The sequence below is a fragment of the Pituophis catenifer genome, unplaced genomic scaffold (genome assembly GCF_029215685.1).
Source record: "Pituophis catenifer annectens isolate HBS135680 unplaced genomic scaffold, rPitCat1.0.hap2 SCAF_2, whole genome shotgun sequence".
Classification (NCBI taxonomy): Eukaryota; Metazoa; Chordata; class Lepidosauria; order Squamata; family Colubridae; genus Pituophis; species Pituophis catenifer.
Window position 1 is genome coordinate 178,322,516 of NW_027256882.1, and position 19,562 is coordinate 178,342,077.

The window sequence follows — 19,562 nt, forward strand, 5'->3', positions numbered from 1 at the left end:
GGACCACAAACCCTGGCGCTAGATGCCGCTTCAGACGATGTTTTGAAACAGCACAGGAATCCAGGGCTCGAAGAGACCTCAAAAGCCTTCTAGTCGAACCCCCCCCCCCCTCCAGCAGATCCTTACAGAATAATTGAATAGTAGGGTTAGAAGGGGCCTTCTAGTTTATCTAGTTTGGCTGAACTTGCGAGAAAGTTTTTTCTACATGTCTCCCTGGACAGAAAGGCGAGGAACACGATGGTGCTGGAAAGGTAAGATGCTTGTCTCGTAGCCCAACGCATCCCACCCCAATGGCAACAACAGCCTGGCTGCTTCCCTTCCCCACTGTTTCTTTATTGAGGGGGGTGGCAGGTGGGGCGGGGGAGAAGCGAGACGCTTCTCGCCCGCCCCACCTGCCACTCCCAAATTGCACCCTAAAGGGTGGGGTGGGGGGGCTGAGGGGCAGGAGCCCTGTCATGCCCAGCAGGGGGAGTGGGGCATGTAGTTGGTGGGGGGGGGGTTATTTTGCGGGGGTGGCTTATATTATCACATATCCTGAAAAGCCTGATTGGCCTTATTTTCAGGACATGTCTTATTTTCGGGGAAACATGGTAGATATATATATATATATATTCTCTATATTAGATATATAATATATATCTAGTTTGAATAACAATAGTTTACTAGTTAACAAATTCGATCAAGGAAGATCCAGTTTCAAGTCTTCAGTGATCAAAGACCTGACTGCTTGACATTGACTGGTTGACAATCACTGAGCACACTACACAGCATCTTATTACTACAATTCACTGTGGGGTGCCAGAGGGAGAGCCGGGCAGGCGAACAAATGGACAAAGTGCTGAGTGGTCAGAAGCTTTCTAATTTAACATCCCCTACTGCTGCTGTGCCAAGCACTGGGCTATTCGGAATTCAGCTGTTTTGATGGTTGGGGAGGCAACAGCCAGAGGTGTCCCATTTTGAAACCGACCGCAGGCCATATGTCGGTGGTGGTAGGTGGGCCATTCAGTGGTGGTGGGAGTGGCAGGGAGGCAGCAGCGGCTGTGTAGGTCCCATTTTCACACCTTCCGTCGCACCAAGCTTCCAGAGCTGTCGCCTGCCTGCCCAGCTCTCCTTCCGGTCACCTGTGGCGAGTTGTCCCCAGAGCAACTTGGCCACGTGGCATTATCCAGTGGCGACTTGGTGGTGGTGAGTTGGCAGAGGCGACATGGTGGTGATGAGCTGGTGGTGGCGAGCTGGCTATGCTGAGTTGTCCCATTCCATTTGTAAAATGCTAACAAAAATTTTTCATCTTTAGGTTTCAAGAAGACATATTTTGCAAAGCTGTCATGTAAATCTCAGATGCTAATGATTATATCTTGGATGTTACACACCACTCCCATTCAGTCTTTTCAAACAACTTGAATTGGAACTAAACCAAATGAATAATTTGAATCCATGACAGATAAATACAATAGCCACTCACACCATATCAATCTCAGCTATTTCAACCTTTTTATTTGCTCAATAGCTTTCACTGGTTGTCAAACAAAAAGATAGATATTAATAGCACACTTGTAACTAGGACACTGACTTATGTCATCAAAGCAAGACAGAAGGTGGAACTGCTATGCCAAGCCACTCTGAGCCTGCATTATGGTACGTGGACTCCCCTGAAATCTTGGCTTCCAATAAGATAACAAAGCTGTACAAGTTGGGAACTGTGTTCACAGGGTGAGCAAGCGATCCAGTCAAGAAGCAGCTCATACAATTTTGTAAATTGTCTAAATGTGTAGAGTACATCATCATTGAACAGACTGATGTGAAAGAATAGGCAGAAGATAATGGGGCGATCTGCTTTACAGACATATGGCCAAGGCTTTAGGGATTTCCTTTTTCTTCCTCAGAATTCTCCTTCTTAACTTCCTCATAGACACCTTCCAACTTGTCACCCTTTTCCACTCCTTCTGCTGATTGAGCATTTGGTACCCATAGGCCAGAATCAATACACCGCTGCATGTGGTATTTTGCTTCCTGTAAAAGATACAAAATATATACTGCTGAAGGGCTATATACTGCAAATTAGATATCTTCACAACTCGAATTAACTCATAGGGGGCTCCTTTTGCTTCTAAAAAATACTGTAGAATCTAACGTTTAGAAAAATGCTTGGTCTCGACACAGAGCTATGGAAAATTCAAAATCAATAAATTGTGTACTGATGAACAAAAACCTGGAGCCAGTGTCAATATCCCATCTACCCAAGTAGAAGAATACCTGAATTGAGGTTGCCGTCTGCCAAAGAAAGCTTAACCAGAATAAAAACTACTGCTTACATTACTGGGATCCATTAAATATAGCATTTATTTGCAGAGATACATATCATAAATTGAGAAGAGAGAAGATAATCAAGGCTTTTCAAATTTACAAGGCACCGGGAGAGTTATATAATGATGATTACATTGTGCCTAATTATCTTCAAGCAACAGGAGAGTGCACATAGATATGCAAATATATAAGAAGAGAAACTAATATTTCTTGGAAGTTATCTGGAAATAATATTTTGCAGCATGGAGGAAATCTGAAACCTAATTCTTAAAGCAGTTCCAGGGATACTCACAGTAGGATCCATTTTGCTGATAGAATCCTGAAGCATCTGCACATCTTTCACATCAAAACATTTCTGAAGTTCCTGGCCAAAAAAAAGAGAGAAAGAAATAGTAGCAAGTAAAGGAAAGAATCTACATAAACACGCAATACATTCTTAATATCTTCATCGTTCTATTAAAAATGCAAGATAATAAAGCAGTTTTCTCTGAAGCATGAGAAAATGTAATTATAAGGATAGAATATTTTCCAGTTTGGTATTTTTGCGTTCAATGTTTTGTAGAAGAAAAGTCCCTTCAAAAATACAAGAGAGAAAGAGGAAGAGCTCAGTTAGTTAAAAATATCTCCAGATATGAAAGCTAGAAAAGACTTCTAATCAAGAACTTGGGACTTGCTGTGGTACACATTGAATTACTTCTGTAACTGGGAAGAACAAAAAATCAACATAATCTGCTGCAATGCAATAACATTATCAGGGAAAATTATATTCAAAAGAGCAGAACATCAGCACCACCCGGTCCTTTGATCCCAAAATCAAATTTAGGTTCAGCATGAACCTACACCTTACATGGAAAAGGAGAGACATAAAATGTTTACATAATTATGTAAATGTTCCAAATAGAAAACATCACTAGAATAATTATTATTCAATGGCTCTTTTAGAACTGGCTTGCCAAAAAAAGTAAATAAATTATGATCTTCTTGTGTTAATATAAATTACTATAAATTTATAATCATAAATATTATAAATTCTAATCTGTTCAAACAATGTACAAATATATCATTTCTATTCTTGTATATTCACTTTCAGAATCCATTCTTTGATTTACATGTAGCTACTATTACGTCTATATCAGAGGTCACAAACTCGATTTCATTGAGGGCTGCATCAGGGTTGTGTTTGACCTCGGGGGGGGGTGGTGGCCAGGGTGTGTGTGGTCAGCTCGACGTCACTCGTGTCAGGCAGGGGAGCCTGTGGTGGCCTGAGTGCCCAGTGAAAACGGGTTCCTGAACTCTTGTTTTCGGCTGTGACGGCCTTCTACAACCCTCGACATCCAAAATGGACCTCAGGAGTGCCTTGCAACTCCATTTTCGGCTGCAACAGCCTCCTGCAACACTCTGCCAGTAAAAACAGAGCTCGGAAGGGCTGCTTGAAGCCCTCCTGAGCTCCGTTTTTGCTGGCAGAGGCACTGCAGACCAGTTCTTTGTTGTTTCCAGGGCGGCCCCGCAGGCCAGATCTAAGCACCCATGGGCTGGCCTTGAGTTTGAAACCCCTGGTCTATATGGACCTTTAGATTAGTCATATTGTTTCCAATAGACAATTTCTGGCCTTAATTTTAGCATGCACTCCTGCAAATTGAGCCAAATAGAAAATTATTTCACAGCATTCTGACAGCATTCTGTCATTTTCTCCTTGTTTCTACTCCTTTAAAATAAGCCAGCTCTGTTCCCTCTGCCAAGTAGGTGGGAGAAAAAAAGAAACCGCGTATGCTGCATGACTCCCAAACAGTTGTTACTACTAATCCTTTCCACATTGTTTATCCCAAAGGTGTTTTTTCAAAAGGCAACTGGACATTTCACTTCTCATCCAAGAAGCTTCTTCAGTTCTGGATGACTGAGAATCTCCATAGACATTCCCCTTTGTTTCCTTCATGTCAACAGCCACAGAAAAGTACTTTGCACCTATGTTGTCTTCATCCAACTGACACACAAGGTAAGTGGGATGGGTATACTCAAAGGTGGTAGACAGCATAGAAACAAGAAGAAAGCCATAGATAAACAAAAGCTTAGCAGTACACTATAAAATAGCCACAAGGGTTAGAATATTAAGAACAGATCAGAAAAAAACTCTGGCAGGGAGCAGAGATCCAGATATTATTGACCACCTTTCACTGGCAAACCACCCATTCTTTTTTATTTGTCACCCAAGGGTCTGTATTTGTCTTGGATGAGCAGACAAAATAAAACTTTGACATTTTGCATTTCAAAAGCTTTTTAAACCTCTGGATCTTCCCTTAGGCATTGGGGCCAAGGTCTTAGGTAATTGGTGGCAGATATTGGTTGCCCAAATATCTCTTTTGTTCTTGCTAAGGTTTTGTTGGGGGAAATGTTGTTTTTATGGCTGTATGCTGCATAGAGTTGCAGTTTTATGAGTTGGGAAGCCATATAAATCTTTAAACATAGAAAAGGTGTTTTAAATTAAGAGCCTGCAATACTAGCCAACCTGAAATTTTCTCTGAGAGTCTTCTTACAGGTGAGTGGCAACACTTATGACATTCTTCAACAAGGAGTTATGACTGATTCTCAAGTCTGTTAAATTCAGTTAACAATTCAAATCACATATGTTCCTATTTTTCCCTATCTAAATATTTTGTGGATAAATTAGCCTTTGGACATTACAGGCAATATGTAGGATTGGATTATTTTTATGGATTTTGTCTGAATATTTTAAATGATGTGGAATTGTTTGCACATGTGACATGTACTGCTTTTGAAGGAAAAACATTTCCTATCATAAGTCAAGATGATATACTAATTTCCTCTCTTGATGAGACAATAGTATCTAAAAAATACTTTTTTTCTTTTATGCTTTTGCTAATACTCTAAATTCGTCCCTAGAAATCCTGTTTCAGGTGCCCTCTCATGGTGGAGTGCAATAAAGGCTACCTGAGAATGGGCCTATTCAGTGGAAAGTTCCTCCCATTGAGCTGGGAGGGCCTTTTTATTAGTTTCATGTATCAGACAAACATATTTTCATTCTCCCAAGATATTTATCTTCATGTTATTGCTTTATATCTATTTCTGTACTATTTTTGCTTTTATTGTATGTTGTGCGCTTCTAATCGCTATTTTAGTTTCATTTTAAAATGATGAAGAGTGCTCTAAAAAAAAGCACCCAATTTTAACAATGACATAGAACTAACTTTGTCCCAGATATATGTGTAAATGAAAACCACTGTTTTGCAACTGCAACACAAATTAGATTTTTATTTCACATCACAGCAGCTAAAGAAGGCTGAAAGCAAAAGATAAAGCAATTTGTTCTAAATGTTTTGTATTTGTTAGTTACTCAAATATGCAGATATGAACACATGGTGAAACAAAAGGATCATGTAATTCTGAAAGATGCACTAGCTTCCTTGCATTACTCACTTGTGGGAGAGATTCATACACATCTACTGGATCAAGGCCCCCTGGCCCCAGCCGTTTCTGCCGCTCTTCTTCTTCATATTCTTTCATTGCTCTTTCAATGCGTGCCTTAGCCCGCTCCTGCACTCGGACTTTGAAGGATTCTAGTTCATCATTAAAACCTTCCATATACTGCTGGTCAGCTGTCTGAACGGAGATTAGAAAAAGAATAGAAGACTGCACATATCGAACAATAAGACTTTTGGACTTCCTGTGAGCAAGGTTTTGCTATGAAAGAAAGGATGCTTGGTTTTTCTTTATTCCCTTTGCATTTACGACAGTATGCTTTCTCTCACCTGTGTAAAACTCACCTTGATTTTAGCAAAAAATTGTCTGAAACAAGCTCTAGGGTCAACCTTCAGGCTCTTAGACAGTTCTAGAATGAACTGCATTACTATGGTCTGATGGGCTACCTGTTGCATCAGGGCATGTTTCTGAGAAAAATAACAAAGATGTATTTCAGCTTTAATGATTCAGAACAAATGTACATTTATATATTTTTCCCAAATAAGTTGTTCTAGGCAGCTTATAAGATATACAAGTATAACAAAAATAGTTGTGGGTGGCATTCTATGATTTTTAGAAGGATGTCCAAGCATCATAGAATTGACTTGAGAAAAAGGAAAGATCTTTGTTTCTCATCTTATTTTATTTATAAGATTAGTATTTAAAAGCATCTATATTCTTAAAATCAGATTTGTATTAGCCTAGCATATAATCATATTTACATTATATGTTATGACTAAAATTGTTAGAAATATGACCACAGAAAAACATTTCAAAGCAATCAATATTGGCTTTATCTTCACTCTTATGCTGTTGGTGAGCACATTTTAACTCTATTCTGTTTTTAAATAAGTGTTAATTCTCCCTGAAATGTTCATGGTTTTGAATTTTTAGTGTTTTCTCTTATTCATTGCTCTAAGAACTCAGATAAAATTCATTCTTACAATGCAACGGCATTATCAGCACCTAAAATCTGCTCCAAAAGATCCAACCTTCTAAAGTAAATTTTTGACTTTATGTGTAGGAATGGAAAGGGAATTGTGTCATCCACACTGGAAGATAGCACTGGATTTCATTCCATTTAGAGTAAAACATCGTTAAGTAACTACAATAAAATAGTTTCAAATCTCTCTCCTTTTAGACTCCAGGCAAAGGACATCAGCCAATCCAAAATTTTTGATTATCAAACTCATGGCATATTGTCTTCTTGGTTATATTTCCTTATAATTTTTAGCACCAGACTATTTTCATATGTCAGTATGAAACTTCAACAAATCAATGAGAATATCTGTGAAGCAAACATTTTATTCTGGGCATGTAATCTGGCTGCCAGGTAGCAACAAATGACTCAGCAAGGCTCAACCATACCACCAGACACAAATTGAAATTTGAAATAATTCTACTGCCAGGGGAAGCTTATCTTTTGAAGCAGAATCAGATGTTTAATGTACAGTGCACTAGCCATTTATTAGGTAACTATAAACAATAGTCATAGATTCAAAAAAAAAAAGGAATGCTAGCAATTATTGTTATCCAAATAATATTAAGTGTGCTATTTGGACACAAGTTAAAGAACAGATTAAGGCAAGGTTGTTAAAAGCTTGCCTTGCATTAACCAAGATTTTCAGTGTTTCTTCCTAATTTATTTTGAAACAGTAAATCATAAAAGCTACTGATCCATATAACAAAGTAATTTCATAGAATTTTGTAGCCACTACATAAAAATTATTTGGTGCCCAGAGAGAATCCTCTGGCATTAGAAGAAGGTATTGCCTTTGATACACTTCAGTGATCCAGAGCCGTTTGTCAAGTTTGATAGACAAAGCCTATCATTATAATCCAAAATTCCTGGACAAGTTCCATAGGCTTCATACTCACCTCTTCTACTTCCAGATCAATACACCAGATGACTAAATAATTGGCTGTCTCTTCACAAACAAGATGTGGATTATCAGATAGGTATTTCTGACTATCATCCCAGTGCCGCAACATTCCTTTAGAACAGAAAAATAGCAATGTCAAAGCAAATTCTTTCCACATCCTATAAAGAGAATTATTTTCCCAGCCAGAGCTTATACCAAAATGTGACATGCAATAGTGGAGAATATATGTAGCTTATAAGGTTCTTGGTGTTCTCTGAGCTAGATGGGGAAGAATGCACTTAGGGCTGTTTGTTATAGCAAGCAGAGGTTAAGAAAAAGGGCAAACAGCCCTAAGTACATTCTTATTTACATATCTATTTATCAGCAACTAAATAAGCAGGAATGAATACCATATAAACAGAAACAATAAAAGAAACAATAACACCATTTAAAGAGCAAGCATTTTTTTGTTATTTTATAGTATTATTTTATTTTATTATACTGTAGAAGGGAATATAAGCTGCTCACAGTGTTGCTGAGTGGATTTGACTGGCTCGTATGTCCCAGTAATTAAGTAACAATGATGTTATATTTTCTCATTTTTACACTATGTGCCTGACTGTGGACTGATGGAGGCAAAAGTCTCTGGCATAGGTTTTGGAGCCCTTTCCAGCGTCATGAGCTTCAGTAACTTTTTTCCTAAGAATAAGAGAATTCTCTTTTAATCTTGGCATGATCCATAAGTCTATGTCATGTACAACCAAATCCTACAGTGGTTATTGTGTTATGATTGTATTTTGCTTTTAATGGTAGATGTCATCTTCCTGACTGGAATATCTAATTCAGTTTATTCCCTTTAATTGTTCAATGCAATCTGAACATATTAGGTTGACTAATTTGCAAAACTTTTTTCTGCAAAATGTGTATTTCTCCCCAAAAACGTGTAATACTTTTTTTTCTGACCAAGTACAATTGAATACATAAATTCCAAATGCTCTTAGACAAGATTGTAATCCAGGAAAAAAATGATTACTGCATTTTTCTCCTACAGGTTTCTTTGCTGATATATATAAACATTCCTATAGACCACAACCCAAATATATTTTTGGAAAAGCTAATTTCGGATTTACCGAAGTGCTTGATTTGTTTCTCATATTTTTCTACAAATGTTTTGTGCTTCTTCTCTTTTTGTTCTTCAGATTCCTCATCTTGTTCAGTTTTGACATTGAAGACACTCTACAATAATAAAGGAAGTCATGTTAATGACACAACTGTTTAACTGGAAAGCATATGATCCTGTAGATATTGTTCAACTTCAATATCAATATCCCTTCCCTTGAGCCCTAGTGCTCAAGACTTAAATATCAGCCCTGAAAGTCAACAATATATGATAACCTTCTGGCATTTCTCATTCCTGCACACTAATGTTCTCTCACTGTTGTCAAACCCACACAGTGTCTCAATAATATTAAATTACTTCCAAAACAACCTAAGGCAAATTGTACTAGCAAAAGAATGAAGAGCTGAAACAGTTCAGACATTTTAGGGGCAATTAAATCAGTTTTCTCAAGGAAATTAAATCAATCCTATAAAGCAGGGGTGTCAAATTCAAGGCCTGGGGGCCGGATGTGGCCCACAGGGTGCTTAGATCAGGCCTGCGGAGCAGTGGTGAAATTCAATTTTTTTTACTACCGGTTCTGTGGGCGTGGCCTGGTGGGTGTGGCAGGGGAAGGATACTGCAAAATCCCCATTCCCTCCCCACTCCTGGTGGAAGGATATTGCAAAACCTCCATTCCTACCCCACTCAGAGGCCAGTCGGAGGTGGTATTTCTGTTGCCGGTTCTACGAACTGCTCAAAATTTCCACTACCAGTTCTCCAGAACCTGTTAGAACCTGCTGGATTTCACCCGTTGCGGGGCCACCCTGGAAACAGCAAAGGACCGGCCTGCAGTGCCTCTGCCAGTGAAAAAGGAGCTCACAAGGGCCATGCATGCCCACCCGAGCTCCATTTTAACTGGTAGAGGGTTGCAGGAGGCCATCGCAGCCGAAAACAGAGCTCGAGAGCCTGTTTTCACTGGCAGAGCACTCAGGCCACCACAACCATTCCCCAACATGAGTGACATCATGCTGGCCACACCCACCCCGGCCCCCTGAGGTCAAACACAACTCTGATGCGGCCCTCAATGAAATCGAGACACCCCTGCTATAAAGTATTTAGCAAATGGCTAACTTTATATCCTATTGCTACCCTGATCAAACTGTTGCCATGTAATATGAACATTCCTGGCCATAACCCATGTTATTGATTTGTTAGATTTAGAGCCAACTTTCCTTTCGAAAAACTCTTAAGGCTTCTTCAGCTATTCATTCTACAGTTCATTTTTGTTTCCATCAAATTACAACAGACTGTGTTTGTTGAAAACAAATTAATTTGTAAGCAGAAATAATGAACTTCAGCCCACTAATCCCAAAGAATTTCAGCAAATTTTGACTGTTTTCAAAATCCTTCCATTTGATCTACATCTTTTGCTGGATAACTTTTTTAATAAAATGGCTACATTCATTTTCCATAAAATAACACCATTATTGCTTTAATTGTACACTTACTTTTGAAATTACCTATGGATATATCCTAGGTTTTAGGGAATATGGACCCCTGGAAGACAATCCTTATTTCACTATTATCAAACATAGACAGCAGTATGGCTGTTTGATCGATATAGCTTTGCTTACAAGACAGCCACACCAAATCCTCTCAGTTCCATTTTAAGGTTCAAAAGCAAGGCAGAAAAAGAATTTAATCAAGAAGACCCACCTTACTGAAGCCATCTTTGCTAAGAGTGTCAACATTCCAGGGCATGTTCTTTTCCTTCTTCCTGAGTTCTTCTACCTTTTTGTCCCAGCTCTTTTCTTCTTTCTTGAGTTGCTGTGCCTCAGCCTGTAACTTCTGCAGCTCATTTTTGTTACTCTCTACGTTGGTCAACGCAAGTTCTTTTATTTTCTTCTGACACTCAGATAACTTGCGTTTGCAATCCCGGGATCCTTTGTCTATTTCTTCTTTCTCCTTGTGGAACTGTTCCATCCGTTCAACCCGGGCCTAGAGAACAGGTTGTTTAAATACATCTCGCTAACATCAAAATATTCTTTACTTTGAAATTCATATTGTGAGTACTTCCATTGTACCATGGAAGTACAATGGATGTATCTGTCCATAAATTGTAGCACAATATAAAGACAAATAGAAACACCATGTGACAGACATACTTGCGCGTACGCACACGCACACAGAGGTAATAACCCCCTTAGATTGAGTAACTGTTTACATTAATCTTTAATAACTAAAACCAGATATTTCCTGTAACTAGTGATCAGTCTTTCACAACTCCATATATGAATTTCAGACCAGCTTTCACAGCTTGGTGGCATGGCAAGTGGGGAGGGGAACTAGTCCATGCAAGTGGTGGACTGGCACATGCACTATCAAAGAACCCATCTTATTTGAAGCTTAAATGAATTGTTTCAATACAATGATCCTAAAAATACTATTAAATTTATAACAGGTTAGCTTAAATAGAAGAAATTTTATATTTTGGAATGGCCTACCCTAAACCCTGAGCTTTATCTATTAAAAATATTGTGATCTGGTTTGAAGTAAGAGTTTGTGCAAAACAGCACCAAAATATCAATGAAATGAAGCAATTCTGTAAAGAGGAATGGCCCCCAGTCTACAAACTTATTATGTGTTGTATTGATCAGGCTGAGAAAATATTTGGTTGAGGTAACTGATGCTAAAGGAAATGACACTTAGTAACTAAAGTTTCACATACTTTTTCCAACCAAGACACTGAAGATGGCTCAATATACTCAATTACTTACATCAGGGGTGTCAAACTCAATTTCATTGAGGGCAGCATCAGGATTGTGTTTGACCTTGGGGGGCCAGGGTAGGCATGGCCGGGGTGAATGTGGCCAGCTCGATGTCACTTGTGTTGGGGGGCGTCTGTGGTGGCCCAAGTGTTCTGCCAGCGAAAATAGACCCTCACAAGCTTCGTTTTCGGCTGCAACGGCCTCCTGCAACCCTCTGCCAGCGAAAATGGAGCATAGGAGGACTGCACGTGACCCTCCCAAGCTCCATTTTCACTGGCAGAGGCACTGTGGGCTGGTCCTTCACTGTTTCCAGGGTGGCCCTGCGGGCCGAATCCAGCCCCCAGGCCTTGAGTTTGACACCCTTGACTTACATGATTTTTATTTAACGGATCCTCTCTATTAAAAGGAGTCAGATCAAGCTCAGAAAGTAGTTCAAGATTACAGTTACTTCTAAAGGATCTGTTATCATTGCCTATCTGCAAGATAAGAGGACTATTATTCCTAGGTATAGGAGAAACAATATTACAATTTATTAGTCAAACTAAATTCAACAGCAGGAGGTGGGAATCATTCTGATAAAGGAAAGCAAGTATTTGCTATACGAAAAGCAACATCTTTTTATTGTAATTTTCTATGATTTAACCTTGCAGAATCACTGGCTTTTACAGAGTACATCCTTGCAAGATTTTTAATACAGGTTCTTATCTTCCATGCCCTAATACAATTTAGGCTAAGCCACAGCCTAATATAAGATCAGAATAGATTATATCTCTTCTTAGCTCATGGACTATGAATAGTTTATGGCTTATGCTATTTATGCTAGATATAAGCATTTTAGAGATCATGTTGATCTGAAAACTGTTTATTCTTGCTGTTTAAATTTTTTCAGTCTACCTTTTAGAAGGGTTTTTTTTGTTTTGTGTGAAAATACAGTGGTTCTTCGATTAACCAATTAACTCATTGTTAATTGGTTCCAGGAGTTGTAATGAGTACCAAGAACAATAAGTGCCAAACATATTTTTCACATAAAGAATAATGTAAGTGAGTCACAAGGCAACCGACAACAAGTTCTAGCTTGTGCCTTGAACACCAAACAAACGAATACCGGAACAAAATTTTCATATCAAAATGCATTGAGTACCAAATTCGATGAGATTCAAAGCAATTGAGTACCAAGGTACTGCTACATGCCACTTGCTGAACATTGAGTTTCATTTCTAAGTACTATACCCATGATAGCGTAACTCAAACAAGCCTGGTGCATATACAGATAATACTTGACATATAACTGGTCACTTAGCAATCATTCAAAGTTCCAACAAATCTGCCTTGGGGGTACTTACAACTTGGATTTAAAGTTCTTTTTTTTTGTAAACAAGTTTTATTAAAATTTTTCTTTCATCACACATATTTTATGAACAGAGTGTTGACCAGGTCACATCTTATACATCTTAATTTTTATAATCTAGTCCAATCTTCCCGCTTTTTCCAAATTCATCCCTTTTATATAATTCTTTATTACAAATTCATCATTTTTCACCATATCTTGTTATTTCATCTCTTTCCCCCTCAAGTACATTTTACATATTTCCAATTTCAGCCATAATATTATTTTTCCATATTTCTTTATCTTATCTTAATCTTTTCTTAATACATAATACATAAACAGTATCACTATCCACCCTTTAATTCCTAATTTCTTACAATAACATCAATTAATTCTTATTTCTTCATTTACAGTATATATTTTTCAAAATTGCCATCCTACTTTTTAACATTTCAATTTTGTCTTCATAATTAAACCCTATTGCCATTTCATATTTCATCTGCTGTTCTGTTTTGCTATACACAATATACATCATCATATTTACTTCTTACATTAAAACCCTCTAACTTATTTGACCCACAATTAATAATATTAATACAGTTCCCTTAAATCTACTAATATATATCTTATTTTCCTTCCTCCTTTCCACTATTCTTCCCCTGTTTAACCATTTTCTCTTGGTCTCTCCAAAATTCTACTTCTTAATAATTTCCTCCTTTTATCCCATTCTTTTTCTTTTTGTATTTATTACATCTTTTCTCCTGAATCCCTTTTCTCAGTTTTAGGTATATTACTTGAGTAATTCTCCCCAAGCTTTCTCCTAATCTCTTTCCACTCTTCCCTTCTTTTCCCTTTGATTGTGTCTATTTTTGGGGGATATTCCCCCCATCCACTCTTTTTATATCACTGTTAATCCCAGTGAAATCATCTAACTGCTTTTTGCATTCAATTACTTTTCCTTCAATATTATTTTCTTGCTCCTCATTTATGGTCTCTTTTTCCTGTTCTGTATGTTCCAGCAAAATTTCTGACTTTTTATTACCCTTTAGTGATTCACACGTTTTTAAACATCTCAATTAATTCCTCACACATCCAAGACTCCATATTGTCAATTTTTAAAAATTTTTAAAAAATTTTATTTATATTTAATTAAAATTTTAAAGTCTGTATAATCTCTTTTTAATTCCAAATAGTATCCAATTTGAATATTTATTCAATCCACTCCAAGTTAAAGCTTTATTATCTTCCACAACCGTTGAATGTAGAAACCAAGCAGTTCAGAAAAACAAATGCTCCTTAAAAGTTCTCAATTTCTGAATTCTTTTATTAGTTAAGGTCACAGCTGTTATTTTCTCTTCTGTCTTCCAACCAAGATTGCAGTTCTCTTTCCACCAGCAGATGTCTCTCTCAAATCCACAATATTCTCAGAGTATCAATATTCTCAAGTATCAAAGCTGTCAAAAATATTTTGAATCCACATAAAGAGTACTTTTCCTCGGGTTTTTTTTTATTATTTTTTGTTTTCCTTTCTTTCTTGGGCTTTGGTATTTTAACTTCCTCTTTGTTCTTCTCCTTCAAATGTCAAAACTATCAAGAATATTTTAAATCCACATAAAAAGTACTTTCTCTCAGGTTTCTTTTTTTTTATTTCTCAAATCCAATTTTAAATCCAGTTGTGAAATTTTCTTTCTTGGGCTTTGGTATTTTAACCTCCTCTTCTTCTCCCTTCATTAACTTTCCCAAGTGCCAATTAGCCGCGCATTTCCGCTCCGGAACACCTTTTAAAGTTATTAAAATTTTTCTTTTTTACCTGTGAGTTGGCCAATCACTCACCCAGTACTAGCACTCTGTTCAGACACTGCTCCTGCACAAAAAAAATAGTCCGGTTGCCCCAGCTTCAGAGCGGTTATTTTCCAATGGCCGCCACCCCCACTACCAGTTCAAAAAGCAGCCTCCGACTGTTCGAGAAACTTGCCTGTTTGAAGTAAAGTCTAAAAAGGAAGCTGGTCACGAGACTTACAATGCAGAAGATATAAAGCAAGGAATTGAAAAAGAAATTACAATGATGCAATACAGGCTCACGGAATTTGCGGTCAGAATGAGAGGGTTACAGGAAAATAATAGAGATGATTTAAGAAAAATATCTGCTCAAGTTCTGGCCGGGATTTTAAAGGTTCATCCTGAGGAGGTATCTTGTAAGATTGACAAGGCTTATAGAGTAAATTCTTGGATTGCAAAGCAAAGGCAATTGCCTAGAGATGTGGTGATTTATTTTACAGATAAAGAAATAAGAAATGATATTGTACAAAAATCTTTTAATTCTACTCTACAACTGTATGGAAGAAAGATCTGGATATATAAAGAGCTGCCGCCTAAGATTCTAAAAGATAGAAAGAAATTTGGATTTTTGGTGACTGAGCTAAAGAAACAAAATATCTTATTCAGGTGGGACGTTCCAGTTGGTATAATATTGAGATATCGAGAAAGATATCAGCTAAATACTGTTGAAAAAGCGGAAGAATTTTACTACAAGGTCCTCCAAAAGCAAAACCAACAAGAGATAGAAACTCAAGATAAGCAAAAGGAGGTGGAAGTAATGGAAAAACAACAAGTTACAGAGGTTCTTGCAGATGAGCCGCTTCTGGATTCTCCTTTAGAGGTCTCAGCTGGACCATTTATAAATACAAGAGAGGCGGCTCTGGATTCTAAAGTGATGACTTACCAAGTTACAGACCAGCACGGAAATCAATCAGTTGATATAAAACTTACAGAACCAGAATGGAGATTTAAGCCACAAAAGCAAAACCAACAAGATCAAGTTATAGATCAGCATGAAAATCAAACAGTTGATATACAATTTATAGAAAGGAAATCAGGATGGAGATCTAACCCACAAAAAGTCAAGAAAAGAAGAAGCAGGTCACACAAAAACAAAATTTTTTAAACTAAACAACAGTGTAATGCCAGTTATTTAAGAGATGATTGAATACACGAAAAGATAGCTGAGGCAAAGTATTGGTTTATATTATCCTGAGGAGAGTGACAGACTTCTGCAGTGCTGTACTTTTGGGATATGAAAAGGGCCTTAAACTGAAATGATTGGAACTATCTTTCTTTTTTTTTCTTTTTGGATAAATATACTACGTTTATGCTGAGCTACAAGGCGAGAGAGCTATGGAATTGGGGCACGCAGATGATCTGGCTGTTACCCTATTACGGTGGTTGGAATTAATTATTTGGATAAAAGACACCTCTATAGACACTATATGGAATACAAATATAAAGTCACTCGGGTGGTTGTTGGGTTTTGTTTTGTTTTTTTGAATATATTCGCTGTTGATGGGGGGCAGATGGTAATTGAAGATACCGAACATACTGTTGGAATTAGGATGTGATGTTACCCTAACATGGGTGATGGAGTTAACAATTCAGCTGAAAGACATTACAGAAGATATCATATGGATTACAAGCTTTAAATCTTTTTTTAAGAGGATTTTATTTACATAAGGGAATATTTTTTAATGGTGTGGGCAGAAGAATAAAGATATTACGAATTATTGAGTATGGTAGTCTTGTAGGAAAGTGGGTGGAGACAGGCTAGTTTATTGATTGTTTAGTTTAAGAAAAGGGATATTACGTTTAGATATGAATATAATTGAATAAATGTTAAATTAGGATTTATTATATAGTTTTATAGCGGAAGGTTGCTTTGAAATGTTATATTAATATACATAAAAGATTTGATTTAAGTGATATATGTATGGGGGGTAGAAAAAGGGTAGATTATGAGCAGAAATTGCTAAACTGGGAGATATAATAATATTATTATGCTAAATTAGGAGTTATTATATAATGTTATAGTAGAATGTTATTTTGAAATGTATAGTATAAGGGGGATATAATAATATTATTAGAAAGAAAGGGTCAGTATATGGGGATGGAGTAAGGGGATGGTAAAGTATTATATAATCTGTTATGAACTTGGGTTTTATTATGAAGAAGCCACGAGGGGAGGGGACAGTGAGGGGGGGGGGTTAGGGAGGAGGGGGGGAAAAAGGGGGGGGAATTTGTATTTGAAAAACTTTTTCAATAAAAAAAAAGAGAGAAACTTGCCTGTTCCTCTTGGTCGTCAGAGGCACCTCTCCTTCTTCACCATCCCTACAGGATGGTTCCAATCCAAAATGAACCCCACCCCCCCACCCCGGACAGCGGTTTGTCTGGCTGGATTTTCATGGAGCTCATTGGAGCCCACTATTTTTCCAGCTGGTCTCACCACAAAGCTTCCAGTTTCTCCTTCGATTTAAAGTTCTGGCCGTCACCTTCCCCCCCATGGTCACATGATTACACTTTGGGGTCTTGGCAAATGGTTGCCTTTATGGCCATTTGCAGTGTCCTGCGGTCATGTGACTTCATTTTACATCTGGCTGTTGCCAAAACTGCGCCCATAGCAAACCATTTGTTCGCTTCACAACTGCAGCAACCACAGCATTCACCTAACAACCACTGCAAAAAAGTCATAATGCCGAATATTGGGCAACCCTAAGTATGATTATTTAGTGCTTTATATACTGGAAACGATAGCAAGCTACTTGATGGAACTAATAACGGTAAGATAATAAAGTAGACGCCCAGGGATTGATGACAATCCTCCTCACAGAAAATCTTAAAATTTTGTTTTATTTGTTAAACGTATCTCGTGGAGGGGGGAAGGGCTACTCTAGGCGGCTTGCAACAAATTGACAGGATTTTTAGGGAACGCGGGAAATTTAAGAGTGTGGGGGAAGTGGTACAGTATTTGGTCCACTCGGTCCTTGAGCCCTTTTGAAACGAAAGTTAAAGGCGACATATGGTTTTGGGCGTGTGTGGAGACCAAGGAAAGGCGGGCGCTGAAAGGAAAGTGGAGAAAGCTCCCTCCGTAGGAGCTGCTCTAAAAAACAGCTCCCGCACGCCAGGAGCAGCGAAGCAAGGGCGGCGCCTCTGGAAGCAACGGAAGGCCTTGCTCGCCTAACCAGTCAAGGAGCAAATTTCACAGGCGAAGACTGGGGAGCAGCGCTCGGCTTCATCGTGGCGCTCCCCCCCCCTCACCTCCACGCGTTTGGGCTTACCCCAAAGCTATGGGAGGCCGAGAGGAAGGCCCCGCCATCCTATAGCGCGTTGTCTGGGAGGAGGCAGCGAAATCCCGCCGCGACCCAACCCTTCAGAAGACCCTCCAACCGCCCAGAGCCCTTCAGGATCTTCTCCAGTGTTTCCCTATTGCCCAACCCCACGCCCGCGGCAAGGGGCTGGAGGGGGGGAAGGAGGAGGGGGCTCCGTTCCCTTACTTGGTGCCGCCATCGGAAAAGACTGGGGGTGTCGATATTGGGGTGAGTCTCGTCTTCATCGTCGGACACCTCGATGTGATCCCAGACGCTGTAATCCACCATGGCGCTGCTGCTGCCGATCCCACGACTTTCTGTGCGGGGTGGGGGTGCCGCCTCTCCTGCTCGGAGATCCGCTTCCTCTCTTACGTCACTACCGGAATCACCGGCCTTCACGAGGGCGGCGGGGGCGTGGCTTCTCCCACCCCCCACCCCCCGCCGCCTAACGGCGAGAGCGCGCGGACTGAGGCGGAGGGGGGGGCGACCCACCTCTGCGCTTCCTCCGGATCATCATCGGGAGGGGAAGTGAAACAGTGTCCGAAGCGAAAGGCTTCACTTTCAAGGAAACCGAATGGAGTCGGGAGTTTGTGCCGTTGGTTTCCCCCTCTTTGGGACGATTCCTGGGTGACAATCGCCATCCCCTTGCAGAAAAATAATAATTCCTTTGAGAGTTAGGCTATCCCGCCCCTGATTGGTCGTCGAAGTAGAACGGTGGATTTCCAGTTTTCTAAAGGAAAAGTAGCTGGAAGTTCAGGAACCATTTGCGCTTCAGTAGGAGATGCAAACGATACAGTGTACTAAAAAACACTGAAGGGACACAGGGCAGAAAACATCTTTAGTGGAGTCCTGTCAGCAGTTCCAAGAAGGCTCCACATCCATTTGCATTACTCTGGTGACCCTGAGGACACAGACAAGCCTCCAAGTGGCCTCAACGACTCTCTAAAAGAATGCAAATGGCCAGCTGTCTGCAAGGAGTATAAATCCTATTCCCCACCATCCAGCCAGAGCTGAAGAAGGGTGAGAAGTGAAACATCTTCAAAGACAAACAAGGAAGTCCAGTTGCCTCTTGAAAAAAGCACCTTTGGGATAGTTGAAAGTTCTGAGAGTTTCAGAAGGAAGCAAGTAGTTAAGAGTTACATTTATTGCACATGTTTAGTTTTGCTTACAAATAAGAATGGTGGATGGCTGGGCATGTACATTGCATTAAGCTGCAGTTTGCTAACCATGGTTTATTGAAAACAACGTGGTTGGGTTTTGTACAATGGATTAAGCCAAATGCCTTGATTTCAAATCACACTTTGCTTACAAACCAAAGAAATGAGAACTGTATTTTTAAAAAGTCATTTTTATTGCTAGACATTAATAAAAACAATCTTGAAAATCGTAAGAGAAAATTCTCAGGCAGTCTTGTTTGCCCCACATCTGGGCTCTCTTAACTAAATCCCTTCCTTCGTATACAAACTGCATCCATTCAGTTCCCACCAAATACTATGCAATTTTGTGTGTGTTTATGACTTAGTGTACTGTGATTCCAAATATAAATTGGAAACCAGGGTTTATATGGTTTCAGGTATTTTGTGAATCCTACCA

At 39.0% G+C, this 19,562-nt stretch overlaps 1 protein-coding gene across 1 annotated transcript; it reads right to left on the reverse strand.

Annotated features, from left to right (window-relative positions):
• Nucleotides 1-1,468: 1,468 nt before the first annotated feature.
• Nucleotides 1,469-18,332, reverse strand: CDC37 (cell division cycle 37, HSP90 cochaperone). The gene is made up of 8 exons (XM_070938200.1): nt 18,156-18,332; nt 10,456-10,737; nt 8,771-8,876; nt 7,657-7,772; nt 6,084-6,206; nt 5,737-5,919; nt 2,597-2,668; nt 1,469-2,010 (listed from the first exon to the last, which is right to left on the reverse strand). Exons 1-8 carry the CDS (start codon nt 18,255-18,257, stop codon nt 1,858-1,860), a joined length of 1,137 nt encoding a protein of 378 aa, XP_070794301.1. The 5' UTR covers nt 18,258-18,332; the 3' UTR covers nt 1,469-1,857.
• Between the last annotated feature and the right edge of the window lie 1,230 nt (nt 18,333-19,562).